Genomic DNA, 18,134 nt, shown 5'->3' on the forward strand with positions numbered 1-18,134 from the left:
GTGGGGAGAGAAACCGCTCTCTGCGCTTTCGGAGCTCGGGGAGAAGCGGCAGGGCTGGGAACGATGGGATTCTCTGGTGCAGCTGAAAATGTTACTCGAGAGAGAAAGATGAGAGCGAGCGGGAAGCAGGAGCCACCTAGTGAGAGGGTGGTGCACCGGAGGCGTGCGACGTTCCGAGGACAGAAGCCGCCCTTGCGCTGTCACCTACTGTGCGGGCTGCGGGCTCAGAGCACCGCGTCACGGACGCGCGCTGGCGGTGAGTGGAGAGCGCAGGTCCAGAAACAGCCGCGCTTCCGTGCGAGTCGTTCCCGTGCTAGGTTCTTAGCGTGATCTGCCTGCAGTTTACTTGGTGGCTGCGGAAATTCTTTCTGTAGAGTTCATGCATTAAATTAAGTGTGGTGGTGCACGCCTTTATTCTTAGCACTTGGGAGGCGGAGGCAGGTGGATCTCTGTGAGTTCGAGACCAGCCTGGTCTACAAGAGCTAGTTCCAAGACAGGCTCCAAAGCTCACAGAGAAACTCTGTGCGTGCGTGTTAGTGTGTTAGAGACAGGGCCTTGTGATATAGCCCGTGTTGCCTAAGCATTCTCAAATGCAGGGATTACAGTTGTGTGCAATACACACACATACGGGGGGGGGGGCGGAGAGAGAGAGAAGAGAGAGAGAGAGAGAGAAACACAAAACATTATATAAATGCTCCCCCCCCAATTTTATTTTTTTATTTTTGAGACTGGGCCTCTCTATGTAGCCCTGGCTGTCCTGGCACTCCCTAGGTAGACCAGACTGGCCTCACAGATCCGCCTGTTTAAACCTTCAGAGTGCTGGAATTAAAAGTGTGTGTGCCACCATCTGGTCCAGTTTTGTCTATTTAATCACCCACGCATCTCCTCTTCAATGAAGAAAATGCACAAAACTCTTTGAAAATTAAGGGAGTGGCGACCAGCACTCCGACACAGAGAGGCAGGTGGGTCAGTAGTTCAAGGCCATCTTCTGTCCCCTAAGGAGTCCGCCCCACCTCCTCACACTTTTGTTTAGTGGGAGTAATATTAACAGCTGTTCTTGAGTGCGTGTGGTGAGTCTCTCCTCAGCTGTGACCTATGAAGCAGTAGTTAGGCCCATTGTGAAGCGAGAAAACTCAGAACACCTCGGTGGGTAAAGGTGTTTGTTGCTAAGCTTGACAGCTGCCTGCATTCAAGCCGTGGAGCCCACACAGTGGAAAGAGAGAACTGACATAGACAGGAGCTCTCACGTGACCCCCACCCCAGATACATCAATGTTTAAAAAGAACAATGACCAACTTTTAAAATTAAGACTGCTTGCATAAGAGCCCAGAGCTGAAATCACAAATCTCGGGTTACATGCAGCCTTCTCCAAAATTGACAATTGAATCAACAACCCGGGAGAAAACGACCTCGCTCCTGAAAAAGGTTATTTTATGCTGTGAGATAGTACTGGGCGTTGTCTCTTGAGCTGCCCAGGCTACATTACAAAACTCTTCAATTTTCATTTTCTGAATCTAAATGGCCCTGATCCTGGCCCAGAACGGGGTGGTACAACCCTTGTAGATCTCACCGTCTGAGAAGCTTGGGTGAGAGGGTCAGGGGGACAAGCTCAGTTGGGCTATGTGAGGAGAACTTGCCACAAGCGAGATGTAACCATGAGAAATCAGACGTCAAACATGCTTGCGTGTTTGGTAGGACGGACGGCAGCTCTTATGGTTCAGAGTGGGGGTTTTGTTTGAAACCAGGCGGCCTCCCTCTGTTTGCTTTTCCTACTGCTAGCCCTTCGACTAGTGACTTATCTGCTCCCCTATCAGGAGCACTTCCTCTAACTCAGGGACTGCAGGTTGTTGCCCTACTTCTGACTTTGCCCTGAAAGCAAACTTCTTGGTTTTTGCTTTCAGATAGAATGTCTCCCTGATGCTCTTGAACTTGCTTTTCAAGGATGACTTGAAGCTCTGATCCTCCGGCTTCAACCTCTCAAGGGCGGGGGTTATAGACCTGTGGTCGCCCAGAGTTATTCCAGGCCAGGGTCTGAACCGAAGGATTCCTGCATGCTGTGAATCAAGCATGTAGGTAGGCAAGCACTCGGCCAGCTGAGCATCCCCATCCACGCTTTTTGGTTTTGGAGACAGGGACTAGTTACGTTGTTGGGCTCAAATTTGCCCCCTCCTGCCTCAGTCTCCCGAGCTGCTGAGGTTACACACATCTGTAACACCATGCCTGTATTTAATTAAGAGCTTTACTACTCAGTACAAACTTAATCCAACATGAGTTTGTATGTGCAGTGTATGTACATGTGCTTGTGTGTGACTTCACTTTGATTTTAAAGATTTTTTTTTTTGAGACAGGGTCTCACTGGGTAGCCCAGGCTGGCCTGGAACTCACAGAGATCGTCTTCCTGCACCTCCTGATTAAAGGTGTGCACCACCATGCCTGCCTTTTCCCGTGCAGTGTTTTTCCTGCACGTATGCATGTACCACATAAGTACCTGGTGCCTGTGGAAGCCAGAGAGGTAATTACCCCTAGAACCAGCGTTACAGACCATATGGGTGCTGGGAACTGAACTTGGATCCTCTGCAAGGGCAACAAGTGTGCTTAACTCCTGAGTCATTTCTCCAACCCCCACCGTATTTTTTTAGCGAGGGTCTCTCATGAACCTGGACCTAGACACAGCTAGACCTTGGATGGCCAGTGATACCTCACCTCAATGCTGGAGTTACAGATTCCCAGCTTTTTATGTGTGCACTGGGGGTCGGAACTCAAGTCCGTATGGTCTCATAGCCAGTACTCAATGAGTTAATCTGTCTACCAGCCCTTCTGAAGATCTGTTCATGAGAATGCCTTAGATTATGGAATTTCTAGTTATTAACCAGAAGCTATTTGCTTCATTTATATCCCTGTTTCTTTGAATTATCTATTTTATATCACTGCTAATGAGCTTCTGCTTCTTGCATTTTCCTCTTACGTGGGAGCTGGTTGCCTAGCGAACTTGCCCAGGTGCACTTTGATTTCCTGAGTCAGAGCCTGAAGGGTGAGCAGTTCAAGGCCAGCCTCTACTATACGATGACGCCCCCTTCCCCTCATTCAACACAAAAACAGAACAACAGTGAAAGTTGGGGTGACTGAGACTGCTCAGTGGGTAAATGCTGTCTGAATCTGGCAGCCAGAGTTTGATTCCTGGAACCCAAGTAAAGTTGAAAGTGGAGAAATGACCCCACAATGTGGTCTTCTGACTTACACATGTACCTATCCCGCACCCCAGTGATAAAAATAAGATCTCTCTCTCCCCTCAAACTTCTGACCTACACTGGATCCTGTTTCCTAAAGGACGCGTTCCTGCTTTGCCCAGCAGGTGGCAGTGTTTCTCCTGGTATTCTTTGGTGGCTTGCTTTCTCACCAGAAACACTCTGAAAAGGATGAAAATTATAGTCTGTCATTATAATGAATTTAAATTATATTTGGATGGTGTCCTGGTTGGGTTTTTTGTCAGCTTGACATAAGCTTGAGTTATTTGGGGAAAGGGAACCTCACTTGAGAAAAGCCTCAATCAGAATGGCCTGCCCGGATGTGGGAGGGCCCAGCCCACGGAAGGTAGCTGCAGCAAGCCAGTGAGCAGCATTTCTCCATGGCCCCTGCTTCAGTTCCTGCCTCAACTTCCCGTCATGATGGACTGGATAGGGACCTGTAAGTTGAAATAAAACCTTTGCTACATCTGTTGCTTTTTGAAATGGTGTTTATTACAGCAATAGCAAGTCAAGGCAGATAAGAGGTTAGCCTCAAGGTGGTGGCACAAGCCTTTAATCCTAGGACTTCAGAGGCAGAGGCAGGCGGATCTTTGTGAGTTTGAGGCCCAGCCTGGTCTACAAAGTGAGTTCCAGGACAGCCAGGCTACACAGAGAAACCCTGTCTCGAAAAACAAACAAACAAACAACAACAACAAAACATACACCAAAAAAAGAAGAAAGAAAAAGAAAGAAAGCAGGATGAGCAAGCCAGGGGAAGCAAACCAGTAAGCAGCGCTCCTCCACTGTCTCTGCATCAGCTCCTGCCTCCAGGTCCCTGCCCTGACTCCCTTCAGTGATGGACAGCGGTGTGACAGTGTAAGCCACACCCTGTCCTCCTCCTCTTGCTTTGGTCGTGGCGTTTCCTTGCAGCAATAGAAACCCTGACTAGGACAAAGGGTGAGCCTAATAAAACTCAGGACCGAGGAGGCCTAGCTGAGAAACTGGGTCCTATCTAGCCTGTGGCGCCTCGCTCCTGTAAGGCCTGTCCTTGGGATGCAGAGACGGAATCAAAGTTCAAAGTCATCCTCCACAGCCATTCTGAGGTCAGGCAGGACTATGGAAGACCCTTCCTTTTAAAGAACAAAAGCAGAGCCAGGTGGGGCTGGAGAGATGGCTCAGTGGTTAAGAGCATTGCCTGCTCTTCCAAAGGTCCTGAGTTCAATTTCCAGCAACCACATGGTGGCTCACAACCATCTGTAATAAGATCTGGTGCCTTCTTCTGGCCTGCAGGCAGACACACAGACAGAATATTGTATACATAATAAATAAATAAATTTTTTTTAAAAAAAAAAAAGCAGAGCCAGGTGTGGTGGCATGTGTTCAACATAAGCAGACAGTGTAGAACTGAAGGTCGGAAATTCTAGATTCCGAGCTGGCATGGACACACACACCTGAAATCCGTGTTCTGGAGCCTATGGATGTTTGTTTGCTTGCCATGGCCCCTAGCAAATTTTTGTTGTATTATTTGACAGTTTTATACAGGTATTGTTTTTTTTTTTTTTTTTGGTTTTTTGAGACAGGGTTTCTCTGTGGTTTTGGAGCCTGTCCTGGAACTAGCTCTTGTAGACCAGGCTGGTCTCGAACTCACAGAGATCCGCCTGCCTCTGCCTCCCAAGTGCTGGGATTAAAGGCGTGCGCCACCACCGCCCGGCTTATACAGGTATTGTTAAGGCTACTTCAAGTTAACAGTTTTTTTTCTTTGCTGTTTATCTCCGGGCATACTGCAGATTGAACCCAGGTCCTGTGCGTGCTAGGCAAATGCACCACCGAAGTGCACCCCAGCCCTCAGTGTTCTGGCTCCTTGCCATCCTCATGGCTTTACACTTACTGCTGTGTGCTAGTGCAACCATATGAAATTATTATTCAATGATAAAAATATTGAAATTATATATATATATTAGTAAAATTATGTATGTGTGTGTGTGTGTGTGTGTAGTTTAATTTGGTCAAACCTAGTAGTTGAATTGAGATTGATATCCCTGATGGGATCTTGTGAGTTGTTTTAGAAATACAGCTAGGGGGGGCTGGAGAGATGGCTCAGAGGTTAAGAGCACTGACTGCTCTTCCGGAGGTCCTAAGTTCAATTCCCAGCAACCACACGGTGGCTCACAACCATCTGTAATGAGATCTGGTGCCCTCTTCTGGCCTGCAGGCATACATGGAGGCTGAACACTGTGTACATAATAAATAAATAAATCTTTAAAAAAAAAATACAGCTAGGGCTAGGCAAAAATTAATGTCTCAGGTGTGAAGTAAACACATGAATAGAACCATATCATCATGTAATCCAGTCTAAGAATGCATAGAATCCAGTCTTAGGTCCTTCAGTGATGTGTTCCTGAGAGCTTAGGTCATTCTTAGCTACACAGTGAGTTCAAGTCCAGCCTGAGCCTGCAGGAAACCTTATCTAAAAAAAAAAAAGAGGAGGGCTGGAGAGATGGCTCAGAGGTTAAGAGCATTGCCTGCTCTTCCAAAGGTCCTGAGTTCAATTCCCAGCAACCACATGGTGGCTCACAACCATCTGTCATGAGGTTGGTGCCCTCTTCTGGCCAGCAGGCATACACACAGAATATTGTATACAAAATAAATAAATATTTTTTTTAAAAAAAAGAGGAAATTGGGGTTCAACCTGAAGGTCAGAAAAAGCAAAACAGATAGCCACTGGCTCTTAACCTTTACCTCAGTCCAAAATGGCAATCCTGTCTCTAGGAATGAGACTGTGTCTGAGAGCTGTCTCCTCCCATTTTAGAATCCTCTGGGATTAAGGGCGTGCACCACTACTACCATAGAAACCAAACTAGTGTGGCTCCTGGGATTAAAGGTGTGTGTAATTGTTGCCTGGTCTGTAAGGCTGGCCAGTGTGGCTGTTTTACTTTTCTGGTCTTCAGGCAAGCTTTATTTATTAAAATACAAATGAAATGCCACTACAGAGCGAGTTCCAGGACAGGCTCCAAAGCTACAGCGAAACCCTGTCTTGAAAAACAAAACAAAACAAAAAAAGCAAAAAAAAAAAAAAAAAAAAAAAGCAAAGAAAGAAAAAGAAAAAGGGGTGGGGGTTGGGAGATGGCTCAGAAGTTAAGAGCACTGACTGCTCTTCCAGAGGTCCTGAGTTCAGTTCCCAGCATCCATGTGATGGCTCACAGCCTTCTGTAATGAGATCTGGTGCCCTCTTCTGACGTATAGGCAGAACACTGTATACATAATAAATAAATAAACATTGAAAAAAAAATCTATGCGTGGTAACTTAAAAAAACAAAACAAAACAAGTTGGATATAGTAGCGCACGCCTTTACCCCAGCATTTGGGGAGCAGAGGCAAGCAGATCTCTGTGAGTCTACATAGTAAGTCCTAAACCAGTCAGTGCTCCATAGTAAGGCCCTGTCTCAAAAAGCTGGGCAGGAGGTGAGGGGCCTGGAGAGATGTCTTAGTAGGTAAGAGCTCTAGCTGCTCTTCCGCAGGTCCCAAGTTCAGTTCCCAGCAGCCACAAGGTAGCTTGTAAGTCTGTTCCAGGGGATCTCTGCCTCTCTTCGTGGGTGTGAGGCAGACAAGTGTTACACACTGTGTGCACACATATGTGCTTAGGCAAACACTTCTCTTTCCTGTGTTCTCTCTTTTCTGTTGTTCGAAACAGTCTTACATAATCCAGACTACTTTGAGGATGGTAGAGGAAGATGGCCTTGAACTCCTGGTTCTCCTTCCTCCCAAGTGCAGGGAACACACGTGGGTGCTGCCAGACCTGTTTTACACGGTGCTGAGCCTCAAGCCCAGAGCTTCAGTCAAGATAGGCCAGTGTCTTACCAGCTATATCCTCAGCCTTCTTTTTTCTGTTTCTTTCTAACCCTGCTTGTCCTCTTTACGTGGAGAAAAATTCAATGTTTTAGATGATTTCTGTTAGAGAATATTTGCGGCAGACACGTTAGTCAACGGAACAAGTTTTTCTATCTGGAATGGGGTGTGTTGGGGGTGTGTGTCCTTGGTTTTGATAGACCTTATTCCCCAGGTGCTGAGCATGCTGAGACCATCACCTGTGTGCTGGCTGGGCTTTCTGCCTTTGAGGACACACACACGTCACTTCTACAGGTAATCCAATTGTCTCAGTTCTCCACCCTGATTGGGAGGGCCCAACAGTCACATAACAGGCATCTTCCCTCAGACAGGCGAAGTCCATCTATCTCTAAATCCTTGTGATTCTTACTTGGAAGTATATTTTGCATTGTTTTGTTTTGTTTTGAGACAGGATCTTACCGTGTGACCGAGAAGAACTCACTCATGCAATTGTCCTGCTTCAGCATCCTGACTGGTGGAAATTTCACAAGCGTTGTGATTCACGGTAAAGATATCCCTGTGTGTCGGGGCCAGGGTGTCTCGAGTACTCTAGGCTGGCCGCAAAGTCATTATGTAATTGAGACTGTTCTCCAGCTCTGAATCCAAATCCTTTTACCTCTACATCTCAAGGGCTGGGATTCCAGGCCTGTGTAACTACAGCCAAACCATGTTGCATTTTTCAGAAACTAAAGTCTGGGCAACGCTGTGAGACTGAGACCGTGTGTTTAAAACAAAAACAAAGACGTTGTTCCGAAGAGATGAGTCTCAGAGGCTAGGCGTGTACTCCCAGTGCCTACATTGCTTCTTGAAACCCCAGCTGCAGGAGATTTAACACCCTCTTATGGCTTTGGCCGGCATACACACAGTCACAGAAATAAAAACTGGCTTTTTCAGGGTTTTTGGGGAAGTGGTATTGAGATGGAATCCCACTTTGTAGCCCTGGCAGTCTTGGCTCTCACTATGTAGTCTCAGATCCAACAAAGATCTTCCTGCCTCTGCCTCCCAAAGGCTTGAAGCTTTTGTGTTAGCATATCCAGCAAGGGTGTTTTTCCTCCAGCGCACATTCTAGAGAAGTTCCAAACTAGTTGCTTCGAAATCAGAAGGTGTAAATGTCTCTTTTCCTAAAAGATATTACAAATAATTTCTACTCCCTCCCAAAGCAACTCAGTGGCGTTGCCTGTCGTCCTACCTCCTCAGGAGAATAGTTAGGAGTTGGGTTAGGAGCCAGGCTGAGCAACATAGAGAGAGCCCCTCTCAAGAAAACCAAACAAAAACCAGAAGAACCTAATGCTGGACTCATGGGAACTAAGAATTAGAAATTGACCAAACATAGAAAAGCGTGAACAATCTAACGAAGGAAACAGAAAAGCAGGAGCCATGCTGGAGGGTTAGGGTTCTCCCTGACCCTCCCAAGCAGAATAGCATACTGCTGCCTTCCCTTCCCCCTCACAAAACCAGGGATGAAGCTCACAGGCAGACGCACTCTGCCGGACTTGGGTTTGACATCCAGCACCCCAAAACGTGTGTGACTCACGGAATTGCAGTCTCTAGTTAATGTTGTCTGTGCTCTTTGACCTAACTTTTCTATCATGTGTGTATCTGGGACATTTTGTTTCTGTGGCCCTAAATTTATTGGATAGACTATAAAAATGTAGTAGTATACCAGGGGAAGTATGACTTTTATGTGACTCAAGACTTATCTGTTGTCTCTCCCTCCTTTCTGAGCTGGTTCAATAGCCCAGGATGGCCTTACTCTCACCAGGTAGCTGAGGATAACCTTGAGCTTCAGATGCTCCTGGGTGCTGGCATTACAGGCATGTGCCACCATGCCTTGTTTTAAACTTTTTTTTCCCCATTTTTAAAATGTTCCTTTTGAAGCTCCAGAACTGATTTTTTTTTTTTTGCTTTGTTTTGTTTTTTGTTTTAAATCAGAGTTTGAAAGGAAAAAAACAAAACAAAACAAAAAACAGGGCAGTCAAACTATCAGTCTTGGCAGAGGCCAGGAGGAAGAGGTGAATTAGAGAGAAAGTTAACGCCTTTTGAGTTAGGGTCCAAGAAAGCAGGCAGATCCCACAGAGGAAAAGTGCGGCTGTGTAGAGGGGGAATGCTGCCTAGGATTTAAGACAGCATCCAAAGGAGAGATAAAAGGACGGGGTGGGGGGGGTGGGGGGGGCGGAGTTGGAGCTCAGAAAAGTGGGCGGGCCTAGCTGTGAAGATCTGCAAACTACTGCACAAGTTATCTGGTGCTTTCCTGGTGTGTAGCTGGGCCTCCTCAGCCCATCCTAGAATCGGCTTTGTTTGCCAACGGGGTTTTCACCATGCAGCCCTGGCTGGCTTGGGATGCCGTGTAGACCTGCTAAGATCACAGGTGTCAGCCTCAGCTCCCAGTAGTCCTAGAGAGTCTTAGTATTTAAATTAGTTTAAGTTTTCCATTGCTGAGATGTATTGCACTCGAGCAGCCACGTGGCATGGCATACGTATGGACGCCGGAGGACAACTCTGGAGATGGTTTTCTCTTGCCGCTGTGGGTTCCAGACTCTGAAGTGGGGCTGTCAGACTTGCAGCGGGCTTCGTTACCAGCTGAGCCATCTTCTTTATTATGTGTACAACATTCTGCCTCAATGTATGCCCGCACGCCAGAGGAGGGTGCCAGCGCCAGATATCAGTACGGATGGTTGTGAGCCACCATGTGGTTGCTGGGAATTGAACTCAGGACCTCTGGAAGAGCAGCCAGTGCTCTTAACCTCTGAGCCATCTCTCCAGCCCCCGCTATAGCGTAATCTTGAACGCAACTAAGGTACTGGTTTCCAGAAATGTTCTCTTAAGGTCTTCCGTGTTGGTCACATGACACTCACAGGGGTGCACGCTGGGAGACAGTAACTAATCACGATAACTAATCATGATAACACCTGAGTGTCCCCTTCCTACAGGCTGCATAGGATTGGCTTCATTTGTTTCACTTAAAATGCTAGAAAATTGGTAATTAATTATTCCATTTTACAAATGAGAAAAGTCTGAGGTACAAGGGACTGTTTTAAAAAACGTAAAGACTGGGGCTGGAGAGATGGCTCAGTGGTTAAGAGCATTGCCTGCTCTTCCAAAGGTCCTGAGTTCAATTCCCAGCAACCACATGGTGGCTCACAACCATCTATAAAGAGATCTGGTGCCCTCTTCTGGCCTTCAGGCATATATGCAGACAGAATATTGTATACATAATAAATAAATAAATATTTAAAAAAAAAAAAAAAAAAACGTAAAGACTGGTATGTTAGCAGGTGGAGGCACCTGAGCATTGGTCTGGGACCCGAGTTCCATACCCCGCCCAAGGTAGCTGGAGGGAACTAGTTCCAGGAACAGCTTGAGAGTCCTTTTGTGACCACAAGCACACTATGGAATTTGAATGTGCACACACACACACACACACACACACAAATAAAAGTAAATCATTTAAGGTTTCAAACATGTGAGGTAGTTCTCTCAGGGTGAGTCGAGGGACTGGACTAAATTGTTAACAAAACCCTGCCTCAAAATGCGGTACATTTACACAATGGAGTACTACACAGCAGGAAAAAATAACGGCAGCTTGAATTTTGCAGGAAAATGGATGGAACTAGAAAACATTATTTTGAGTGAGGTAACCCAGACACAGAAAGACAGTTATCACATGTACTCACTCATAGGTGGTTTTAAAACATAAAGCAAAGAAAGCCAGCCTACAAACCACAATCCCAGAGAACTTAGACAACAATGCAGACAGTAAGAGAGACTTACATAGATCTAATCTACATGGGAAGTAGAAAGTAGAAAAAGACAAGATTTCTCCTGAGTAAATTGGGAGCATGAGGACCTTGGGGGAGGACTAAAGGGGGGAGGGGAGAGCCAGAGAGGGGAGCAGAGAAAAATGTAGAGCTCAATAAATATCAATTTAAAAAAATAGAAAGACTGCCTCTAGGAAGACAAAAAAAAAAATGAATGTTTTCATCACAAATGATGTGTTAGAAGGGACAGATGTTTAACTTGATATAAACATTATACAATGTATACATATATAAAAACACTGGCCAATGTTAGTTAGTATGTATATTGATGCTTTTATGTATCAATGCATCATTGAGTTTGGAGCCAGTGGATGTTGCACAGTGAGACTTGACTCAGAAGAGAATAAAACAATTCTACTTTTTAAAGATTAGACGGGCGGTGGTGGTGCCCGCCTTTAATCCCAGCACTTGGGAGGCAGAGGGAGGCAGAACTGTGAGTTCGAGACCAGCCTGGTCTACAGAGCAAATTCTGGGACAGCCAGGCACACACAGAGAAACCCTGTCTGGAGCAACAACAGCAACAGTGACAACAACAAAACCACACAAATAGACACACAAATACACCAACAAACCAATTTATTATTATTACTTTTTTTTTGAGATGGGGTTTTTCTGCCTAATAACCCTGCCATGGTGAGAAACCAGTTAATATCATTTAGATATTTAGATAGATGGGTCAGGATATGGTGAATGACAGCTTCTGAGGGTGGAAAAGGAAGTTCTTGAAAAGTGTGGTGTCCCCGAGAGATGCTGTTATTTACTTTTGTACTGGACTCCCGTTTCCATGCTTGGTGGTCATTCCCACGATTCCCGATTCCCACGTTGAGGCTGTCCCCACCCTTCCTGTGTCCCTTGAGTTGAGCAGGCGCTTCCTGTCCTGTTGTAAATGAAAGTACAGTTGGGGATAGCTCCACACATGTTTGCTCTGCAGAATGCTGGCGCTGTCTGTTCCGTTATCACAGCAAAACAGTGACGGGAAAACCAGAAAGCGGAGCTTCATTTCAGAGAGAGTTTAGGTTTAAGGTCTTTTGGAGCGTGTGTGATGGCAGCCAGGAGGACTGAGGAGGGGCTCTGAGGCCCGGCAGTCTCCCTCCCAGTTCTGGTCAGATGGGTGGACTTCTGTGGTTCACTCTTAAGTTTTCTTTTTTTGTTACAACTGTTCCTTCGAGGGCAGACTGGAGGTGAGTTTACCGCGACTGCGTGGGATTCTTGTCTCTTACGTTCTATTCTTCTTTCCTAAAAAGTCTCATCTCCTCCTCCTTTGTGAGACTTTTGTGAGCTTTTTTTTTAAAGAGTTATGGTTTGTTTCTTTGACAGCTCAGAGACGATATCCTAACTCTGCGAACTTCATTCAGCGCGGCGAGAAATTCCACACCTGGTGAGTTTTTCTACTTGTTTAAGCTTCAGGGGTTTTAAGGGCTAAGGGAATAATAGAATAAAAAGTCGAAGCGTTGGGCAAGGTGGTCTAATCTGTGGCCTAGCCATCAGGAAAGCAGGCATGAGGATTAGGAGTTCATCATTTCTGGCTGTGTGGAGCCCAACCACAGCTTGGGCTACTTGAGACCCTGTATTTAAAGTATCAAGCAGGGCTGGAGAGTTGATTTGGTAGTTAAGAGCTAATGCAGAGGACCGAGGCTTGGTTCCCAGCACCCACATGGTAGCTCACAAACATCTGTGACTGAAGTTTTAGGACATCTGATGCCCTCTTCTGACCTCCATAGGCACCAGGAACACAACTGATATAATACTCACACGTGATTTAAATAAAACTAACTTTAAAAAGAAGCATCAAGTATAAGCTGGGGACCGGAAATGTGGCTCCGTGGCAGAGCACTAGGTCACCTGGCATCCTCAAACCAAACAACCAAACCAAACAAACACACAAACAAAACGAGGCACTCTTGAGCCTGTCTACGCTAGTAGACCTGCCCTAAGGCAGGGGGATAATGAGTTTGAGGTCAGTGAGAGCTGCAGATGAGACCCCACCTTACATAAATAGGTAAACAGATAATAAGATAGCTTCTCTTGGGCTGAGGAGGTTACTTTGTATAGCTTAGGGAGTGGTGGAGCGCTGAGCCTACTGAATGGAGTCTTTGGTTTTGATCCCTGCTACCACCAAAAGTAGGTAAGTACAATGACAATAAAATAAAAGGCTTCTACTTGTTCAAAAATCACCAAGCCCCGAGCTTCATGAAATTGTTCTGATGGATGGCTTTTATTTATTTACTTATTGATTTATTTATTATTTTGGTTTTGCTGTGACTGAAGGCACGAAAGAGCCACCATGCCTGGCTCAGGCTGCCTTCCTTGCTGAGACCCTGAAGTGGGAGAGCTGACGTCAGCCTGTCTTTCCTGTTACAGAGCTAATTCGTGTCTGCTCTTTGTGCAATCACCTTCGTTCTGCTTACTACGTTGTGTGTGTGTGTGTGTGTGTGTGTGTGTGTGTGTGTGTGTGCAGGTCAGAGAACAACTTCTGGGAGTGGGTTCTCCCTTTAACCATGTGGTGCCATAACTGAATCCTGATCTTGGACACCTTTACCAGTTGAACCATCATCCAAAAAAGAAAGAGAGAGAGAGAGAGGTAGAAAGAGGAGAGAGAAGTGTAACCTAGAGCCTAGGCTGGCCTGCACTTGTGATCCTCCTGCCTCACCCTCTTTGGTGTGTCCTCCATCTCTTCGGCCTCGGCTAGCCTACTGTTCTGAAGATCAGGCTAGCCTCTGGCCTCAGACTTGCTCGGTCGTCCTTCATGTGCTGCGATTACAGCTTTACGCGGCGCATCTGCATTTCCAGGCCATGAGCTTGCGTTTTCACTGTTATTTATTTATCTATTTGCTTTTTTAAGATTCATTTTCTGGGCTGGAGACTGGCTCGGTGGTTAAGAGGCGGCTCTTCCAGAGGACCCGGGTTCAGTCCCCGTACCACATGGGGCTCACACCTGTCTGTAATTGTGGTTCCAGGGGATCTGACAGCCTCACCTGTCCGACACACATGCAGGCCAAACACCAACGTACATAAGACTGCTAAAAGTTCATTTTTATCTTTAAAAAAATTGTGTGTATGAAAGAGTGAGTGAGAGAGGGTGAGAGACTATGACAGAGTGTGACAATGTGTGTGTGAGAGAGAGGCAGAGAGAGAGGGTAAGAGAGAGAGAGAGAGAGAGAGCGCGAGCGAGCACGTGAAAGCTGGAGCAATAGAGGTGATCATAAACCACCTGATACGGACACCTGCCAGGTGTGAGCTAGGTCCTCTGGAAGAGCAGCAAATGTTCTTAGCCCCTAAGCCCTCTCTCCAGCCTCCATGTTCTTTCTTAATGTGTTAAGAGCAGTCTAAATAGCCAGGCAGTGGTGGCGTACGCCTTTAATCCCAGCACTCGGGAGGCAGAGGCAGGCGGATCTGTGTGAGTTCGAGGCCAGCCTGGTCTACAAGAGCTAGTTCCAGGACAGGCTCCAAAGCTACAGAGAAACTCTGTCTCGAAAAACAAAAACAAAACAAAAATCAGCCTAAGTATAAAGTAGCTTGAGGTCCGAGCTCACCTCACACACTGCATCTCAGTGTAGTTTTCTATACATGCTCTGGGAGGCAGAGTGGGTCCTTTTACATCAGACTTGAAATCTTAAAAAAAAAATATTACATTTATTTTGAATGGCGTGCCACAGTGCGTGCTTGTGGGGGTCAGAGAACAATTTTGTTCCTCTCCTTCTACCTTGTAGATCTGAGGACCTAACTTAGGCTTGGCAACCTTTTTACCACTAAGCCATCTTGTAGGCCCAGCTTGAAATCTTGTAGCTGAGATTTTAGGGAAAGAAAGTTTCAGATCAAATCAAAACAACAAAAATCTTTGTCTTTTATTGGTAGTAGGATAATTGTCTTTTTGTGGTAATCAGAACTTGTTCGTGAGGGAATGGGTCTGCATTTGACAGGGACTAGACCTAAGAACTCTTCTCTCTAGCTCCAACTACTAAGCCTATGGAAAACAAACCAGACTAGAACATCCTGGGCATTAGGACCCAGTGGACGTGGCTTGTCCTGACTCTCGGTTAACTTCTGTCAGCGACTGCGAGGCAGACCTAGCTCATTCTTCCCCGCAGCCCCCCCCCCCTCTCTCTCTCTCTCTCTCTCTCTCTCTCTCTCTCTCTCTCTCTCTCTCTCTCGCTCCTTTTCTCCCCTTTCTCCTCCCCTCCCTTTCCCTCCCTTCCCCTCTCCCTCTCCTTTTCCCCCTCCTCCCTCCTCCCTCTCCACCCCTCCCTTTCCTTCTCTCCTTTCTCTTAGTTCTCTAACAGTGAAGAAAACATGCTGCTATCAGTGACTTCCAGGCCTGGGATTTCGACTTTTGGGTATAACAAGAACAACAAGAAGGTAGGAAAATGCTTTTGGGGAATCTTGCTCCTTCCTTTCCGAGGGGTCCGGGAGTGCCCTTGGTTTAAGCATTCTCCTTTAAGAGGGGAACGAGATTCCTCTCTCCCCCTTCAGCGCCTCAGCTTCTGCCCCTTCTTTCCCTGCCTTTTCGCACCTGGTTCTGGAGTTGAAGGACTTTAGATCCAGGGTTTGTGAGGCCAGAGACGGCCGCGGAATAAGAGCAGTCAACTTTGCGAGTTTACATCTTGTGAAATGAAGTTAGCTTGGCTGTCTGCTGATGTGCCGATGTTCTTGAGGACAGTGTGTCATCCCAGACTTTGTCCCTAGGCTCATTCCCCACAGGATTATTTTATCACTTTGGCTACTTGTGTCTTCCCCTACCCCCATTCCACCTCCCTTTTTACACAAACCAGATAGCCGAAGTCACAGGTATTCCGAGAGGACTCCGGGCTCATCAAGAATTGAGTTTGTTTCTAGACTGGAGACCCTACCCTACTCCACCCATCCTGGCAGAGGAATTTGGGGAGATAACATGCTTCGGGATTAAGGCAGGGAGCTCTGTGATTCTTTGGGTCTTGCCTTTTGAGCGGATACTTGGAACCCTGCAGATAGCCAGGCTCAGCAAGGATTCCTGGAGTCTTTATGATTAACCCCTGGCTGCCTGAGAAGCTAAGCTATGGTTGAGTGAACAGACAGCCTGGAGAGAGATGGACAGTCCTGCCCCTATGCCAGAGAATATCCTTGGCAGTTTCTTGATGTTTCGTGGCACACAGAGCTGGAGAAGGACTTAAGCAGGGGAACTTCCAACCTACTCTGGACATTTTTGTTCTTCCAGAGCTCTGTGCTTAGCTTCTCTGATGGAATGTTGGAGCTAGAGAAAGATTCACGTCCTCTTGGACCTGAAGAGACCATTTCAGAGACTGAAACACCAGTATCTCATCAGGGCAGGACCCTAGTAGGTCTTAGTTTATGTGGTATTCATTCTGTTTCTGTGCTTACAGGAATAAAACTCTACAGCCAGGTGGTGGCACGGGCCACTAATCCTAGCACTTAGGAGGCAGAGGCAGGCAAATCTTCGAGTTCTGAGTTCAAGACCAATGTGGTCTACATATCAAGTTCCGGGACAGCCAGGGCCACACAAGAAACCCTCTCTTGAAAAACCAAAAAGAAAGAAAAAAAGAAAGAAAGCTGTATACATATTTTTGATTACGTTATATAATAATGTATCAATATGGATAATGTATAGACTGATTTCCTATCATATATATTATTCATTTATATGTATGTTTGTTTGAAAGGGGAATAGGCCATCTATCTTTATTCTCCTCAAATCTATATAGTACTGTAGAAAAGTTTCTCTCTCTATCTCTCTCTTTTTGTAAGTTTTGGGGTTTTGAGATATGGCCTCCCTCTTTACCCCAGGCTAGAACTCACTCTGTAGCCCACGCTGGTCTTGAATTTGCTGCTGCCCTACTAGGATCACGGGCATGGATGAGATGAGCCACTGCACCTGGATCTTTTTTCTTTTTCTTCCTTTTTTCCTCTTCTTCCTTTTTGTTTTCAGTAGGGTTCTGTTATGTAGGCCAGCCTGGTCCTCAAACTGTGATGCTGTTGGCTCAGCCTCCCCACAGCTTCCATTACAGCTCCTTCCTGATTCTTCTTCCATTCAAGTTTCTCCGGATAACGGTTAAAATAAAACTGAATGAACTTCCGATCTGAATATATCGAAAATGTCTTCTCAGCTCTCCACTCCCTGTGGATTATGAGAGGTGTTTAGGATGTAGATTCCGTTTTCTGGTTTGGGGGCTGGAATTTATGGCCTTGCACATGCTAGACATGCACTTGGCAACTAAGCAAACAGCCTAATGTTTAGATTCTAAGCGTAGAGGAGTGCGAGCAGTGAGAGATAGGACTGTGGGTTTGGATTTAATCTCATATCTCCTCCTGATAATTTATAAGGTCTGGCTGGCTAGAAGGGGGGACATCTGCATTGTTACAAATATATGGTCAAGAATTCTGGGGGCTGGTGAGATGGCTCTGTGGGGAAAAGCGATTGCCACACAAACCTGATGACCTTATTTCCAGCCTCAGGTCCCATGGAAGAAAGAGAGAATCACTCCCTTCCTGACGTTTGTCCTCTGACCTACACACACACACACAGTGGGGCATGTGTACGTGCTCACACACACATACTAGATACACACTAATGATAATAATAAAAAAGAGTGAAAAAGTAATTTTAAAAAAGTCTTTGGGGGTCTGTTAAGATGGCTCAGCTGGCAAAGGTTGTACTTTTAAGCCCAAGGACATGACTTCCATCCCCAGAACCCCCGAGGTAGAAGGAGGCTCCCACAGGTTATCTTCTGACCTCTACGTACATAAAAAAAGTAAATGAAAATGTTCGGTGAAAATAGAAGTCTTCAGATTCTTGCAGTCAGTGTTCTAAAACATTAGAAGTTGTATTTGCATTGCGGCCGTGCATATGACTGATTTTGTGTGTGTGAACTTGTGGATTTGTGAAATATGAACTGAGACATATGACTGATTTCATGTGTGTGTGTGTGTGTGTGTGTGTGTATATATGTATGTATGTATGGCCTTGTGAATTCCAGGCATATGAACTGAGACATATGACTGGTTTCTTATGTGTGTGTGTGTGTGTGTGTATGGACTGGTGAATTCCAGGCATATGAACTGAGACACTGCTGTGTTGCTCTTTATCTTGCTGTTGACAGATGAGTTTGCTAGTTTAGCGCATTTGTTTCTATGTTTCAGGAAACTAAGAGTTTCAATGTATTTTCTCTTGTGCTATTTTTTCTTTCTTTCTTTCTTTCTTTCTTTCTTTCTTTCT

At 45.9% G+C, this 18,134-nt stretch overlaps 1 protein-coding gene across 6 annotated transcripts in view; it reads left to right on the plus strand.

Annotated features, from left to right (window-relative positions):
* The first annotated feature begins 11 nt into the window (after nucleotides 1–11).
* The window catches only part of Rbms2 (RNA binding motif single stranded interacting protein 2), a 63,117-nt gene continuing 44,994 nt past the window's right edge, over nucleotides 12–18,134 (plus strand). For 3 of the 6 annotated variants that reach the window (XM_057757461.1, XM_057757460.1, XM_057757462.1), the window contains exon 1: nucleotides 15,114–15,283. In XM_057757461.1, coding sequence (XP_057613444.1) covers nucleotides 15,218–15,283 — 66 coding nt within the window. In that variant the 5' untranslated portion in view covers nucleotides 15,114–15,217. Of the gene's footprint in view, nucleotides 257–7,284; nucleotides 7,365–7,517; nucleotides 7,615–11,840; nucleotides 12,109–12,244; nucleotides 12,306–15,113; nucleotides 15,284–18,134 lie in introns of those variants that run through there. The other 3 variants (XM_057757463.1, XM_057757465.1, XM_057757464.1) reach the window with 3 other exon arrangements.

This window comes from Chionomys nivalis, chromosome 25 (genome assembly GCF_950005125.1).
Source record: "Chionomys nivalis chromosome 25, mChiNiv1.1, whole genome shotgun sequence".
Lineage (NCBI taxonomy): Eukaryota > Metazoa > Chordata > Mammalia > Rodentia > Cricetidae > Chionomys > Chionomys nivalis.